The sequence below is a fragment of the Falco punctatus genome (assembly GCF_963210335.1).
Source record: "Falco punctatus genome assembly, chromosome: 10".
Lineage (NCBI taxonomy): Eukaryota > Metazoa > Chordata > Aves > Falconiformes > Falconidae > Falco > Falco punctatus.
Window position 1 is genome coordinate 19,506,276 of NC_137590.1, and position 16,706 is coordinate 19,522,981.

The window sequence follows — 16,706 nt, forward strand, 5'->3', positions numbered from 1 at the left end:
ACACTTCTTCAGAGGTCCTGAAACTCCTTTGCAACAGTTCTGTGACCAGCATGGTGCGTGCTGCTGACAAGCCTCAGAGGCCCCCCCCCCCCAAGAGGCAGGGGAGTTTGTTCCAACAGGCTGCACCAGCCAGGGAAACAGCACTGGTTTTGGTCCTCACTTCCCTAAGCAGCTCACAGCCAAGCAAAAGATGCCTTGAAGAAATGCTCCTCCCTCACAGTAAATCCTCACGAGGCTTGCACTGGCATTGCAATGAAAAGACATCCCACCGAGCCATACGCGTGGTGAAAGAGAGGGGAGCGATCCCACACAGTCTTTGAATTAAGCATCTAGTAGACATGTGGCTGCAACTACAGGTGCTGACCCAGGCGAACCCTCTCGTTCCTGGCTGCCACATGTCCCAGCAAGCCTTCGCTGCTGCACTGGCTCATCGCTCTGCAGATCGAGCGGCTTTCATACCAGTTCCCACACACACTCTCTGCTACCAGTTCCCCTGGCCCAAGGGCTTAGCAGGCTTGACCACTTCCTGCACCAATATGCCTCACGTTGCCTTCAGACTGCCCAAGGACCGCTGCAGGACTTGCAGGGGAGCAGGCAGAAATGACCCCGCCTGCTCTGCATCACTTGGATTATGCAAGTAAAGCGGTTCACAGCAGAGGAAAGCACAGAATTAGTGTGAACAGCAGACAGTTTTCTCAACTTTAGAGAAGGATGGAAAGTAAAAGGCAGCAAAATGCAGGACAGCGGGAAAGGATTTAATTAACACCACAACTGCCTTGTAACCGCCCTGCAAGTTGGCAGCCAGGGAGGCTTTGGGTGTAGTCAGATGACAAGAGCACTTCCAACTGCGATCGGCGTTAGCTTTCTATGAAAGGCTCGGGGAAAGGTCATCTAACACACCATGCCTCACTGCAGAAGCGGCCAGCCACAGCAGCTGTCTGGTTACTGACAGCAGTAGCATGCACTGCCGCACAGCAGTCCCAGGACAAACCTTTGCCTTCCATGAAGACCACGAAGGTGGAGTTAAACTTGTTGGTGGACAGTTTTTCCTCGAGGTCAAATGTCCTCTTCCCTTCAATTTCATCATCAGAGATGCCATCGTCCTCGTAACGCCGCCTCATCGTGCCACGCTGAGGAGAGAACAGACCAGGCAGGTAAGATTTATGGACCAGGAGGAACAACCAGCTCGCTTCCCAGAGCCTCATCCTGCCCTGGCACAGCTCTGCCAGGGCCTCGGGGAGCCGCTGCCTGCAACAGGTTGTCCCTGGGAAGCCTACACGCTTCTCCTCCCAGGGAGGAGAGTTACCAAGTTATATTACCCACTAGGTTTTTGCCCAAAAAGCATCGCTGGTATCAGTTTTCAAAAGGGACACGGCAGAGAAGATCTGCTTAGGCAATGCCTGTCCTGGATCCAAAATACACCACTGAAACATCACACTTTCTCCTCCTATAACAAACAGATTTGTGCAAGTTGGGCTGTATGGGAGACAGATAATTCACTGCTAATGAGTGCTAACACAGAAACACTGGAGGAGGGGAGACAGTTCAGTGTAACTGGGGCAAAGAAACAAAGAATCAGTTCCCCGTTTTCACAGATGCATCAGTACTTTGCTGTGCTAGAGGTAAAGGCACTTGGAAATTTAAATCCCTGCCAGAAGGCCAAGTGATAAAAAAGAAGAGGTTTATGCTGAAGACAAGTCTCAAGTTTGCATATTTGGCCATGCCTGTACACAAAAGTTGATTTATTCCCTTGTTTGCATGTGGGGAAGTAACCCTTTTCTTAGATGATCTCGTAAGTACATCTGTACTGGGATTCCTGACAGACATCCTCTTCTAGCATTGCCAGGTCTGGAAGAAATTACTGTCCCCAGCTGTTAGCCACCCCTCCAGAAAGCAATCATGCTCTGGCAGAGCCATTCGTGGGAATGCTCCCTAAATCCCCTCAGATAAGTCAACCTGCTCTGAATTAGCCAAGCTGACTTCCCCCAATTAGGGATGCTCCCAATTCACACCAACTGTCGTGCCAGCAGACAGCCAGGGAGGGGACAGACAGGGTGGGAGGTGACACAGCACCTAGTGTCACATCTGGGTTGGGAAGCCAGCACCTGCCTGCAGCAGGGAGGCATCACAGCACTGGTACCAGGGTCCCAGCCCCAGCAACAACACTGGTCCCAGCCCCAGCACATGATGCTGAAGTTCACCACCAGCGAGGTGACGGGTGTGCACGTCTGTGCATCGCAGTCCCCGCACAACCTCCTCCCACGGCACACCTCTCACTGCCACAGTGCAGCGTGTTCCATAGCTCATTTCTGCCTTCTTTTAAGGTCTCCTGGCAAAGACAAAAGTGTCCTTTCCCAGGTGAGTTCGTACACGTCCGACTCCCCTCCCTGTGGCAACAAGCTGCTGTTCTCCCCAGAGCTCAGCACGACGTGGACTTCACCCAGTGCCACCCTCTGCTCACTTCTGCCCTCCTCGCCCAGCCCGCCAGGGTAAGGCTGGGCTTGCTGGACCACATCAAGTCTCAGGAGGTACAAGGCCACCTTCTGGTGATGGTGAAAGCCCTGGGGCGGGTGAGGGCTTCATGTTGCCCAGTGCAGCCAACCCTAGCCCTACCTGGCCTCACTCACCTTCCCATTAACCCCTGCCTTGCCTGCTCCCCCAGCCCATCAGACCCTACAATAGCTGAATCAAACACATCTGGGATGTTTTCCAGTAAGTTACATCCTGGTATGAGCCACCCATCAGTCTGATCACTACAGTGCTTTGATGACTCCCTCATACAGACACACGGCTTGAAAGATACTTTTTAAACTGATCAGTTCGACCAGTGCCGGAGCACATGGGGATGGCTCCTTTTGAAAAGGAAAACCTGTAACTTCAGCCTCACAATTTCAAGAAGGCTGGTCAATTCCCAAATAGTTTCCTTGCTGTCAAGGCAGAGAAGCTTACCTCTCCCTACTGTTAACACCTCACTAACTTTGCTCAGCTTTCCAACCCCCCTCCCACAAACTTGGACGCAACAGGGGCACCAAACGCCTCATCTGCGAAGCAGGAACAACAAGAAAGAGCCTTCAGTATCCCAAAACCCAAAGTTCTCCAAGGGCCTGTCCGAACGGCCTCAACATTGAAGTGTTCTGGAGAAAAAGAAAAAAAAAAAAACCCCAAAAAAGGGCTGCGAGTTTGCAGTCTTGCATTAAGCCGCCCATACACGTGGACAGCAAGCAGGAATACTTTCTTCCACTGTTTTTAAATACATAAAGGTAAAACTCACTTTACTTACAGGTTTGTTTTGTTTTGTTTTTTGCAGGTTTTTTTTGTTTTGTTTTCTTTCACACTTTGAAAAACACACAACCATGCATTAAAAAAAGACAAATTGAGATGCCACCATCAGAAGCCAAGCAGCATATTCCTGGGGAACACCTGGAACGTCATACTGCTGGGGCTGGACTGCACAGCACCGTGCTGGCTGGGAACAGCTGCCAGGCGCTATGGCCACACATCCTACTGGTCCCAACACAAATCCAGAGGCTGCAGCTCCCTAACCTTCTTTAAACTGAGATAAAGATCTTTCAAGGAGATGCACCAGAGCTTTAAGTTAGAAGTGGAGAGGCACTACTAGGAGAAGGGTTCCCGGCTGTGCTCTATTGGGGTGAACCCACCATACAGAGCGCTTTCCCTTAAAAATCACCGCATCAGTTAATGCTGTCTGATGCTCATTTTTAAAATGAGGACACAGCGCAGAGGGAGCCTGCTCTGTAAGGGCTTTAGGGACACATGAGACAGCCTCACGCTCAGCTTTTGCTGAACCCCCCCCATGTTTGAGGAAAGGCTCATTTCAAAGGCAGCACACACACCTGACAGGCACACATTCCAGCAGGCTGGCCCAGCAGGCTTCGGGGAGCGTCACTCTGGTGCTTCTTCTGAAAACCAAGAGCTGACCAAGGCCCAGGCCCGGCTTCCAGCTCCTAGGAAGAACGCAGCCTCTCCCCAGGCAAAACCTCATGTCTCACCTCCATACTGGTGGTCTGAAACAGTCCAAAACAGCTGCTGGGAAGGGATGGCCCTGGCAGGGCTGCACTGCCAGACACCCATGGTGAGAAAGGATGGAGCAGGTACACTGCTGTTTGCAGAGGACCTTGTTTGGGTGCCCCGGACATGGGCAGAGCCCTCTGTGGGACAGGACACTGCACAACCAGCTCCCACACCTCTCAGCTCCTGTTAACCTGTGGGAGAACCTTGCTGAACTCATGCACAAGCAGCAGCAAGGCACTCACTTCTGGGTCCCAGAGCACCCGCTCTCCTCCCCAGAGCCAAGCGGACCAGCTCAGCCCTGGCTTCAGGGGGCACTGCTCGCTGCTGCGCTTGCCCAGGCTGGGAAGGAGAGCCCCAACAAAACACAGTTAGAGGTCTGCCAGGCAGGATGCAAACCCAGGGCTTTCCTAGCTGGCCAGCAAGTCAGTCCAACAGAAGACACTAGCCCAGCTGATTCCAGCTCCACTTACACTCACAGACCCTTCCTCACCTTCACTGGAGGCAAAGGAGGAGCCCGAACAGCTCCATGTGCTGGACAACTACAATTCCTACCCCAGAATCATTTCAAATCACTTCTGCCCTGAACAGTATGGAGAGAGGCTTAGATCATATGGGCAAACATGCCAAGGAAACTGGATTTGTAGCTTCCCCTTTATATTTCTCCACTTCCAGAAAAAGAAGTGGTGGTCATGGTGCTTCCTTGTGCTTGCTTGGACCCTTAGCTGTACCTTGTCCAGCTGAAACGTCTCAAATCCGCTCTGTGATGCTGTCTGACATCAGCTGCCCGTTGTAGTTCCCGCTGAGACGCCTTTGGCTACTGTTGGAAGGACAGCAGCTACAGGAGACTGAAGACTATTTTTGCAGTTACCTTATTCCTTACTAAATCACACCAGGGAAGCTCAAGGCACACCTAGTCTAGGCAAGCAGGCTAATAATCTTCCAGCACAACTAGCTTTTCTCTTACCCCCGTTCCCAGGCAGGCCTCCTAGGACTGCTGGCCCCAGCAGGTAGTTCTTTGGCACCTATTAGAGGACGTACATAATGAAGCAGAGGGTGCTGGGCCCTGCAGTCCATGGCTCTCGCCCGCTTTGGCATCAGGTGGGGGGTGGCACGCTGCAGCACCAGGCTGTGGTCTGCGTTTTGACCTGTTCCCTTACTCCAGACACTCACTTTTAGTTGGCAGATTTTGGGAAAAAGTGTCTCTCTTGCCTTCGCTGGATACAAAACCTGATGAGATAAGATCTGGCACGCTAAATACTGGCAAGAAGAGACTATATCCAAACTAGTCTCTTATTAACTTGTATTTGGCTCCCAGGCTGGAAGCCTGAACAGTATTTCAAGCCTCCTAGTTAAGCTACACAACAGGGGTTACTGCATGGGGTTGAAACTCCGGTGTGTGTCCCCTTGACCATGAACCTCCCACCTCAGAAGACTGGGGCTGGCACGCAGCTCCAGCCACAGCCCTGTTTCAAGCTGACATCCCTCACAGTAAAGAGCAGCGCAGGCCAGCTGACAGCACTTGTCCAAGGACACCAGCAGCCTGAAAAAACTAGCAGCAAGGTACAGCGCAAATGCCCTGTGCAGGCAGATAACCAGCATACTGGGAAAACCCCTCTTCTGCTGTCACCTCACCAGGATCCTGCTGTCTGGTTGACATGCTCAGATTTTTTTTATCCCGGTGGAACGTCAGACAGCGTTAGCTGGCTTGCTCCTAAGCACTCTACTACAGCTACTAACAGCACAGGAAAGACAGGTGACATGCAGAAGTTTTACATGTTTTAAGGATAACTACAGCAGAGCTGAATAAGCACCCTTGGGAGCCTCCCCTAGACCAACACAGCCACGCAGCCAAGTACTAACCCAGCAAAAGCTCAGGCTGACAGCTCTATCTAACATTTCCTTCTGAAGTGGACACAGTTACTGCCCTGCTAGACTGCATGCCACATCAGGCATTGTCCGTCCTTCTGGAAGTGGCACCAAGCCAGGCCAGGCTCTGGATTGTGTAGGCCAGCTAATTTAAGAGAAACGTGATTACGTGGCCAGGCCTGATCCAGATCCCACTGGTGCCGTAGGTGGATGCTGCACTCATGCTGGGGGTACATGGTCCCACCAGGACCGAACAGTCCAGGCTGAGCTAGGGGTAAACTGCTGGAGATGCTATGCAGAGGAGCTCCTGCTCCCATCCCCATCCACCCACTCCCTCCCCGTGCCCCATCGCTGCGGTGCCAGCTCTAGCGCCCAGTCAGTCATTCCAGTTTGCCATTTAGGCCACAAGATCGCTTTGTGTTGGCTAATCCTCAGCATAAATTACAGCTTGAGGACAGATCCTGCTCCCATCTGACGTGAATGCACAGCAAATGATCTGGTCACTCACTAATAAACTGGGAGGCTTTATGACCAAAGAAACACAACACATTTCAGAGGATGTCACTCTGCCAGCCCAACCTGCTGTGGGCTCACATTCCATGAAATAGCAGCAATACAAACTTCACTTTATTCCAGTTAGATCCATCCATGGATCTGCACTGCGGGATCAGAGAACCGTTCCGACTCCTTTTCCTCATCTCGTTCACGTTACAGAGGTGCAAACACCAGGCAACGGGCAGAAACACCTTAAACTCAAATCCCTTTGCAATGGGGAAACAGGGATGTGGAACACAGAAAGAGGACCATCTCCTCCTCCAGCTGAGCAAATTCCAAACTCTTGGTATCATCAGCAAAGCATGGCCACAAAACCCCCTCCATACCCCTAGCCAGATCAGCTTCGCTCGTTCCTGTGGGCAGGGAAGAGTCTGGCCTCCTAATCTGCACAGCATGTAGAGCAGGATCCCAGTCATGGCTGAGGACCCAAAGCGCTGCCACAATACAAATAGCTCCCATCAGTTATACAACGCCTCTCGTGTACTGGGCCGGGGCCACAGCGCTTTCATGTCATTGTTGTCTTGGGAGGGTGGGGAAAAAACAGTATTTCAGTGCACGCAGAGCAGACAGGAAGAAGGAAAGGCTTCTGCCCTTCCAAGCGTGTGCTCTGGGAGAGGCAGCATCTGCTGGGACTTTGGGAAAATCTCTGCAGCAGAGGTTTTTCCCTCCTGGAGTCTGCAGCTTCCTCACAGCAGTTACACAAACCACAGTTCCCTAACTCCCCAAATCGGGTCTCCATACGAGGACAGATGTGGTCAGAGTACGAGCCTAGGGCTCGTGCAGAGACTACAAGACCCCCTTGTTCTCTGATGTGCTTTGATCCTCACCTGTCATGCAGCGAAATGCTGCCTGGTTAGTAACTGGCTACAGGCGATACCCGCAAAGGGCAAGAGAAGTGCAAAGGCATGACACGCTAATGCCATCCTCACCTTCCCACTGGCACGCACTTTGTGAGAGCTGCGCAAACCCTACAGCACAAAGTTTGATCTCTTCCCGGGGAGATGGTTACCTTTGTCCCACAGCTGGTGCCAGGGCTGGGCTGTGGCCGAGTATCCCTTCCCAGCAGATTGCTACAGCCCTCCTAACTTTTTTCTGCTTCTTGGTTCAACCCCATCCAGGCAGGTCTTGCCAGAGCACAGCAACAAGTCACAGCCCTGGGCTCTTAGAAGAAGACTGCTTCGTCCCAGGGGTGGCTCTGCTACTGGGAGTTTTTCCAGTGTCAACTGTCAGTTCAGTCAGGGACGTGCAACTTCCAAAAAGGACATAAGCAGCCACCCCCAAAACTGCCATTGCAAGAATGGCCCAGATGAGGCTCAGCCCCAGTGAAGTGAGGGGTAAGAGTCAGGCACATTACATATATCTCTGTCAGCCAACCTCAGTGGTCAGCATTAAGCAGCAGTATTTAAATACTGCTTTTTTCCAGCTTTGTGACCTGTGTTAGGATTCAGGCATTTTTCATCCTGATGAGAGTTTTACTAAGAAAGAACTGACAAGCAGTCCAAAGCCTTTCTCTCTGTGTCAGGCAGGGTCAAGATAAAGGCAGTTTATTCATCCTCCAGCACCAGACAGCTAGCAATTCTCATCTAAGATAGCTGTCCTTCACCATTTCTTTCTGGCCCTCTTGGGTACCATTTAATTAACGTAGGAAATAGGAAGCATGAATATTAATCCTGCAGACAGCTCCAGTACTATCCCTTCTATTCTGATCCTTTCACCTGCAGTCTCCTCCTCTCGGGGATGCCAGGGGAAGCGCCTCATGCTGTTCAGCGGTGGTACTCTTCACAACCCTTCCTTGGACACCTCTCTCCATCAACAAACGCTGCCTTGATGGAGCACAACTACCTCTAATGGCAGAGGAACTGACAGTCAGCTGAAGAGAACCAGAAGACTACTCTCCTGTGGGGTAGGGTTTTTTTTTTCCTGAGAGAAGAACGAGTACAAGGTCACATTTGAAATAACAACAAGCCGTCCTTTCGCTGAAAGAGCCTCACATATTTACAGAGTGAAACCAACAAACACCACAGTATTTTAGTTACTTCCTGTCCTGCCTGCTGCCATTCCCTCCCTGATCTCCCAACATCTCCATCTCCCAGTTCCCGGGAAACCTCCTGCTGTGCCACAGCTCCTTCCACTTCAGGAGACCAGAACACCCATCACTTTTCCTCTCTTTATGCTTCCTCCCCTCTGCCTGATGTCTCCACAGCAGCATGCCTGATTTGAACCCTCCCACAACCCTCCCTTATACTTTCAGAGGAAAGACACTAAGAACACCATCAAGTTTCACTCCCTGAATTCCCTCCTTCCAAAGTGCCCTTCCTGCAGGTATCGTACCTTCTACCTGGCTCCCAGTGTCCATATAGAACAATGTGACTTACCAGTGGATCTTGCGTTTGCCACCGAGCTTCCTCACCGGGTGCCCCCAAGCCACCCAGCCCTTCGCAGGGTTACTTTGCCGAAACGCAGCCAAATTGGTAATAAATTACAAGCTCAACTCTCCTCAGTTGATGAATCTACCTGCTCGCATATTTGCACAGCACACAAGTATGGCTCTTGTCTAGGTAAGTCCAGACCTTTGACAACCAGGCTTGTTGACGGGTGTTTTTATCTCGAGTGAGTACCTGCGGCACATGGCAGCATCCAGCATTCAGCCTCCGAGACACAGTGCTGAGAACTGTCAGCAATCAACAGCCACCACACAAAGGTCACGTGTGATCTGTCGGGTTGGCGGGAAAGGGTCCCACGTCTCTGGGAAGGCACAAGGCAAAGGCAACCCCTGGCAGGAGGACAGACAAGCACGGAAGCAGCAAGGCTGCCATCGGACAGACCCAGAGCGGAGCAGGTGCCAATGCCAGAACCACGCAGGGGACACGCTCCCTTACAAGTACTTTCAGACACAAGGTGAAGAACCAAGACACCAAGATGATGACATCCAATCAGTAGTCTGCCAACTTACTGCTTATCTTAAGACTAACAGCTTTTTCTTTCTATATTCCTCACCTCTGAGCCTGCACCTCCCACTTCAGCTCCTGGTCTAGGCTCCAAGCTCTGATCCGTACGAGCACGTTACTTGGGTTTCTCTCTGCCAGCAGAAAGGCAGCAGGCTTCTGTCCTCTGTGCCTCCCCACCTTCAACCACTTTAGTTTTTCCTCAGCTCCTCTTCCTCGCAAGCACAGGAAGCAATAACGAAACCACACCGCCTCCTGTCACCCTCGGGGTACCAAGGGTCCTACAGAGATGGACCCATGGCATCCTGTTAATATTTTGGCTCTGCAGAACCAATTGCTTTAACAACTGCCAGTGCCCCAGAAACAATAAAGTGGTCCCAGGCTCCCTGCTCCCCCAGCTAGGAGGAGGCACCGCAGCAGGATCTGAAGAAAAGGCCATGATCCCACAAGCAAGAGATCCAGGACAACCTGTCAAGTGGTCGTATCTGTCTCTGGGCAAGCCTGGAGGCCAGCCTGACATGAGGGCAAGCTAGCAGGTCACTGATTTTAGCAGCTCCGTGCACCCTGTCCACCAGTGATGACTGTCTGGACAAGACGACCATACTAAACTCACTCTTTTGCTGCCTGGTTTCACAAGGGGAACCCAAGAACTAACCCAGCAGGCTTAACCAAAGTTTAATGCCCCTCATCATCTGTCTCTCTCAAAAACAGCAGAGCAGAACTGGCATATCCCAAGTTGCAAACTCCTGGACAAAGACAGACTCAAAGCACCAGGCTGAAGAGCGAACAGGATCTACACAGAACTGGAGCCCTTCCAGGCTTCACAGCTCCAGGAGGGATTCCTATCATGAGCCGGGCTGGCAACATTTCAGAATGAGCAGGGAGAACACTTTAGTTTGCACTTTTGTGTTACAAAATTGGATGTACATAAGGAGTAATTGGGGAATTGGAGCAAGGCTGAACGAGGCAGGTGGGGAGACAGCACCAACAGGCCAAGGAGAATTCCAGTAGCTGCCTCTAAACCACACACTGACCAGCCACAGCAGCAAAAGCATGAGACAGAGGAACATGCTAGATCAGATCACACATGGGCAAGCCTGGCAACAGTCCCAATAAGGGAACGCTGCCCTAGGAGAGGCTTCTCATTCCAGTCACCAGCAGCATATTTCACACGCAGCCACTGGCTCAACTAGCTTTTATGGCACTACTAACCCTCAGACTGCCCACAGCCACCACCAGCCTTAGCACCCTGGTACCCGGACAAACCCTGCCTACATTCTATGACAGCTTGAAGAAGCTCATGAAGGACCATCAAACCCTCCAACATGTCACATTTCAGGCTTTAAGACTGATCCTCTTAGCTACAGAGTGTTAAAAGCCACTGTTTGACATGCAGCCTTGTTATTTCTCAAGTAGACTGAGCAAACCCCTTTAATTACATCCCACCCATTCCAAACCAGAAGAAATCCAAGGAAAAAAACCTGCTGTGCTGAGCCCTTTCCCTGCCAGGGTGTCCCTGGCACATGTGCTATGCAGTCAGGTAGATGAGCATTACCAGCTCTGCTACTCCTTTTGCATCGTATAGGAAGGCAACAGAGCATCCCCAAAATGGAACAAAAGTAGACCAAACTTCTCCAGAAAGGCAGGGGGAAAGTTACACGCACTTCAACAGTTTTCCCACTGGGGCAAGAGCAGACCTCCAGGCTGTTGAGCCCACATAGACCACCGGGCAGGGACCCAGCAGGGTCAGCACAAGGGACAGACAGAGCCACGTGCATCCAGAGACAGAGGGACAGCTCATCTAGAATTAGTAGCCCAGCACTGAGCAACTTCACTCCTCGCTGGGACAGGCAGAGCACCTCGGTGGAAGTTCAGAGGACTAGCTCAGATTTTTCAGTGGAGAAGAACTCACCCTCCAAACCTCCCAGTGTCCCGACCCAGCTCTGCAGAAACCTGTTGTCAGTTCTGTCCCATTACGCAAACTGATCAAGGCTGGACCACAGGAGTACTTGGATAGCAAAAGCACAGGCAGCTTTGGGGTTTTCTGCAATTCCTGCTAAGCTGACACTGTTCTTTAAGAAGAAAAGCAACAGGCTGCCGGAATTGCAGGCTATAGGGCCTAGGTTGCTTATGAAGAAGGAAAACTGAGGGCTGCGGGGAAAAACACAGTGTGTGAAACCATCTACTAGGAGGGATATTTCCTCCGTACTCTGCACTGTTACACCATCACCACACACACTCCCTCCCCCTTTGCTCCAGAAGCAGCCCAGTACTTGCCCCTTCCTTAATCCAAATGGGGCAAAGGGGCTCAGGAGCTCAGCAACACACAGAAATATTTATTCACAGTGAATTGGACACACTGAGGCAATCTAACCCTAAAGGAGCATACATTGTCAGACATTCTCCTTTCCCCTTCCAGCTACCTCAGCTCAATCGCAAGACTGCAGCTCCCGAGAGCCAGGGGAACATGGGAGAGCCAGGGGGAAGCAGGGCACTCTTGGACTGATGAGCACAGGTCAGCCTCTTTTGTTATTTTTAAACATACAGGCTTTTCTGCTCTTAACATTTTCCGATTGCTCCTCCAGCATGTGCTTGGCTGTCTCTCCATGTTCTGCAGCACCACCTCTCTTCTCTCGTACCCTGCAGACTTCCACCACTGCCTGATGAAAAGTTAGGCAAGGTAAGAGGCAACATCAAAAAGGACCATCCCCTCTGCATATCTCACTTATAATGAGATTGTGCCTCAGCGGTGGGGGATCTGCTTCTCTAGATAGTGGTTCTACCAAGCAACATCCTGATCCTTCCCCTGGTGCCTTTTATCAAGTGACCTCTTCTCCCAAACCCTGTTAGGGCTGGCTACGACCCTGCAGTTGCTTCTCATCCCTGAGAACCAGCGCTAACAAAACCCACAGGCAACGATCACACTCTGGAGCCTCTTCCTTGACATAAAAGGGTGCGGGGTGTGTGTGGAGGGTGGCTCTATTAAAACTTATTAGCGTACAGCATGATAGCCAAAACATGCAAGATTAAGGAAAAGACAAAAAGCAGCCAGTGTTTAAGGTAGAGTTTACTGCTCCACTCACCACTGCACCATCAATATGACCTGTTCTAGTTGACAGCAGTTAAAAATTGCCGGTCCCAGCTGTCTCCCCCAGCTCACACGCATGCACATCACCTGGAGCACTGTGACCCACACCTCAGCTCTTCTGGCAGTAAGGATGCCACCCAGACCTGCACCCTTCCAGGCACCCAGCCCGCATGGAAGCACTACAGGGCGCGCACCTCCCCATCAGCCTACTGCAAGAGCAGAAACCCATCCATCCCTTCCTACCACCCTGCAACCCTGGGCAGACACCAGAACTTGGCGTGGTTCAGGAAGTTCTGGGAACTTCCATAAGGATTCACAGTTCTGGACAGCCAGTTCATGCCATTCGCTACTGGTACTGTTTCTACAGCAACAGAGCTGCACAAGCATGGACACAGAGCCACAGAACAGAAAGAAACCCTGCCAAACAGATCCATCTCGCCTGCCCCATCGTGGATTCACAGGCTACCAGGTTTATCTGAACCATCTCAAGTGCCAGCATGTAACACCTGCGGGCAGTATGCACCTTCCTCAAGTTGGTTTCTGGAAGCCGAAGTGGAGGGGGAAAAAAACAAAGAAAAAAAAAAGGGTTAATGAGAAGATCAGCAAACAGAAAACTGAGTTCATCACATCCCTTCTGGTCTGTCCAGATTAAGCTCCAGGCTGTATGAGCAGAGCTCTTCTAGCATCAATGACCTGCAGCACCTCACGGTTGTTCTTGTTACGCCATCCCGGAGCCTGTGATTCTCCCATCACATGAGCAAGGACAAACGAAAATTAGCCAGCGCAGTTTAGCATGGGGGCTACCTCTAGCTGGGTGAGGGTCACACAGCACAGAGCATTCCCAGCTGCCCAAGATGCCACATGGAGGTGGCAGAGCATTTGCTCCCAGAGCTGCTACTTGGCAGCACTGACAGGACCCGAGAGGTGGTGAGTTAGAGGGGGGAGCGGTAGGAACATGCTCTCACTGCTCCTTGGCCCTCAGCATCACCAGCATCCTCGCCAAGGGAGATCTGCAGGTACCTGAAGCTGGGCAGCAGAGGGAGTTCAGACCACTGTGAAAAGGGAAGAACAAAGTTCCCTACAGCCCCCAAAAGGCTGATGCCTTACCCTAAGCCCTCCAGAAAACGGATCGAGCTGGAGCAGCACGAGCACTCGTACAGCAAAGAACCTGGTCTACAGATCATCCAGCTTGAGACCATCCAAGACAGAAAACAGCTGTGATGCCGATTTCAGATGTTATTGACAGGCGTTTTCATGATGCATTTGTACAAGTGCAGTCACAGATAGCTTCTTAGCTTCAGCTGAAATGGTCACATCTCATTTTCCAAACGGGCATTCATGTATCCACTGCTCCTTCCTAGCAGGAGGGCTCTGCACAGGTTTGTTCTGTCTGACCCCCACCCCAAGAACATTAAACTTCACTGAGATCCCAGTGAGATCACACTTCCCGTTCTGTGACACATGCTCCCCACCCTTCTTGCCTCTCAGTGCTTTTGACGGCTTAGTATCTTTGATATCTAATTACAGGCCCTGTCACCCTACCACAGGGTTTACTCTTCCACTTGGCTTTTTTGCTCTTCCCAAGGCAACCAAGTAAGATCCTTCTCTGCGCTCCCTTCCCTCTCCACCAGGAGATGCAGCAAAGGCAGGTCTGCTCAGGTATGACAACTCCTGTCCTCTGAGCACACTGGAACACACTGGTACGTGCTTTGGTGCAGCTGCCCCAAGGCTGCACGACATCGTGTGCTGATTCAGTGTGATATGCCATGTTCCTCCTCACCTTCTACCTCTTCCATTTGCCTTTAACCTCTTCAACCCAAATAAAAGCAGGTCAAGCACCGTGTAATAAAGCCTGTGAACTAATAAGTCAACTCTGGCAGCAAACAGAGCTTTCCAGAGCTCAGGCTACCCACTCAGAGCTCACCCATCATTTCCTCCTCTGGAATCAGCTGCACTCTTCCGTCATCAGCAGCACCAGACATTTCACCCTGAAGACAAGTAATTGCCTTCCCCTCATACATTTTCAGAGGACAGTGTTAGTGCACCACCTTGTTTCTCCACCTTCTGAGCACATCCCCGCTTCCCTCCCACATGCACCATTTCTCTCCAAAATCCAGCCAGTGACCTGCAGACCCCTGTCTGGGTAGCTCCTGACACAATTAGCCATCAATAAAAAGGTACCAGGGGCACGGGGGCTGCTCCCCTAACTTGTTATTGTCACCTCCAGCTGGGATAATCCAGTGAAAACCTACTCCTGCTATTAACAGGAAACATAGATGCAACTTGCAAATATTGTTTGGCAACTCACAAGTAACTTCAGGTGCTCCTGCACTGTCTGGCTGCTTGCTCAGTTAGCACCGCAGCTTCCAGGACACGCTCAAGACATAGTCAGGCCTGGGACAGTAAGAAACCAGCAGAGATGTTAACCTCCTGCGCTTCTCTGCTGACATGGAACATCATCCAGTTGGTTTCAGGGTGGTATTCGCCCAAGGACCAGCGCACTTTTGCATCTTTCAGGATCTAAATGCTCACAGGGATTACTAAAGCTTTCCAAGGACAGCCTTCAGCTGCCGCTAGCTTCCACCAAAGAGCCACCCAGATCAAATCTGAGCAGTCCCTAAATTATTTAGAGCTCAATTATTACACCTGGGTCATTTAGAATGACTCATTTGTAGTGCCTTCAGTTTGAGGCAGAGGCAAGTAAGAGATTAATTACCCTACTTGCACAGGTCCTGTCTAGACTAGGAAATTGAGGTGTGTCCAGCAGACCAGTGACATTTGGCCAGAAAGAGTTTCACACAGGGCACATGGCAGACAAACTCTGAGGCCTTTCAGGCAACAGGAGGGAGCATCGCTCCACAGGGTAAAGGATTGCCAGTGCCAAATTTCACACGGGGGGCAATGTACAACCACCCAGATTCTCACCCCAGCAGGTGGCTTGTCTCTTGCTTCAGCCCCTGTGGGAACTACACTGGTAGACTGACCCCAGCACACACATACAAGTCCTGATTCAATGGGAAGCAGCTCCAAGAAAGCCAGTATCCAGCAGGACTGGCCTCTGTCAAGCACACCAAGAGTTCAGGATGACAAACACCAGCAACAACAAGGGATCGCTACCTGGTAGTGAGCAGCACTACAAGGAGTAAGAACAAGAAATCAGGCTGAACCTGATGGCAAGGCATTGCTCCTTGCGCCCCACTGTCAGGACAGCACGAGCCATTCAAGATAGAGCAAGGGCAGATGCGTGACCCACAGAGGGAGGGCAGGCAGCTGCTGCCGCCTCTCTGCTGTCTTCCCAGACACAAGCAGCATCCTGCCAGCCCACAGCCTGCTCCTGCCGACCTCCCCCTCTCAGCTTTGAGGCCATCTATCCCCTTGGTGGTATGAGGCTAAGGGCTGGATCTTTGTCACGAGTGTCACGTGGATGCTAACATGCATGGGCCTTTCTGGCTCCATGGGTCATGTCTTGCCTTTGACATCACCTCAACCTGCAGAAAGGATTTGGTACCACCAATACAAACAACTTGGGAACTACAAGATTAGTGCCACCGTGACTCTGGGCGCTCATCAGAGCCAGCCTTGCCATCCCCCAGGCACGGGCAGCACACATCTGAGTGCCCTGGTGCCACTCCACACCGCAGTACACACGACTGCAAGAGAAACCTTTTCCTCCGCGCACCCCAAGCTTCATCCCTCAGCCGATGACTCCACATACTGTAAAGCTCATGTGAACTCTCGCCCAGGGGATAGCGTGGACACCAACATGTAAGGACAGGTTTGCTAAATGCTGTTTACAGGAGAGGCCTCAGATTTTGGCTGGTAGGGACAGGCAGAGGCCTCCTCTCAAATTTCAGGTAAGGATCTGACCAGAGGGCAGGGCAGTGCTAAGGCAGGACACCCACTGCCTCAAGCGATGGGAGAGACAGCGTTTCACTCTCCGGCTCCCCCCTCACCTCCCATATGCTCCAGCACCCAGAGCACTTAGCAGCAGGTGGGTCTCCTCTTCCACAGGCCCATTTCCCTCCATGGGTGTTATAACAATCTCCAGCAACCAAACCCAGGGTGCCACTGCACCCAGCCAGGGGTGGTCACTCAGGCCCAGGCAGCACAGTACCTTCAGCTGGAGCTGTGCCCGTGCCCCCCAGAGCACCCACCGCTCGGAGGGAGGGTGCAGCTTCACCACAGGCTCTCTCCAGCAGCAGAGCCAGTTTAAGAGATTC

The 16,706-nt window shown here is 51.7% G+C and overlaps 1 protein-coding gene across 3 annotated transcripts in view; it reads right to left on the reverse strand.

Moving 5' to 3' along the window:
• Positions 1 to 16,706, reverse strand: part of KDM2A (lysine demethylase 2A) — a 50,606-nt gene that overhangs the window by 27,047 nt on the left and 6,853 nt on the right. For all 3 annotated transcript variants that reach the window (XM_080403730.1, XM_080403729.1, XM_080403731.1), the window contains one exon: positions 992 to 1,130. In XM_080403730.1, the coding sequence (XP_080259856.1) occupies positions 992 to 1,130 (139 nt within the window). The remainder of the gene's footprint in view (positions 1 to 991; positions 1,131 to 16,706) is intronic.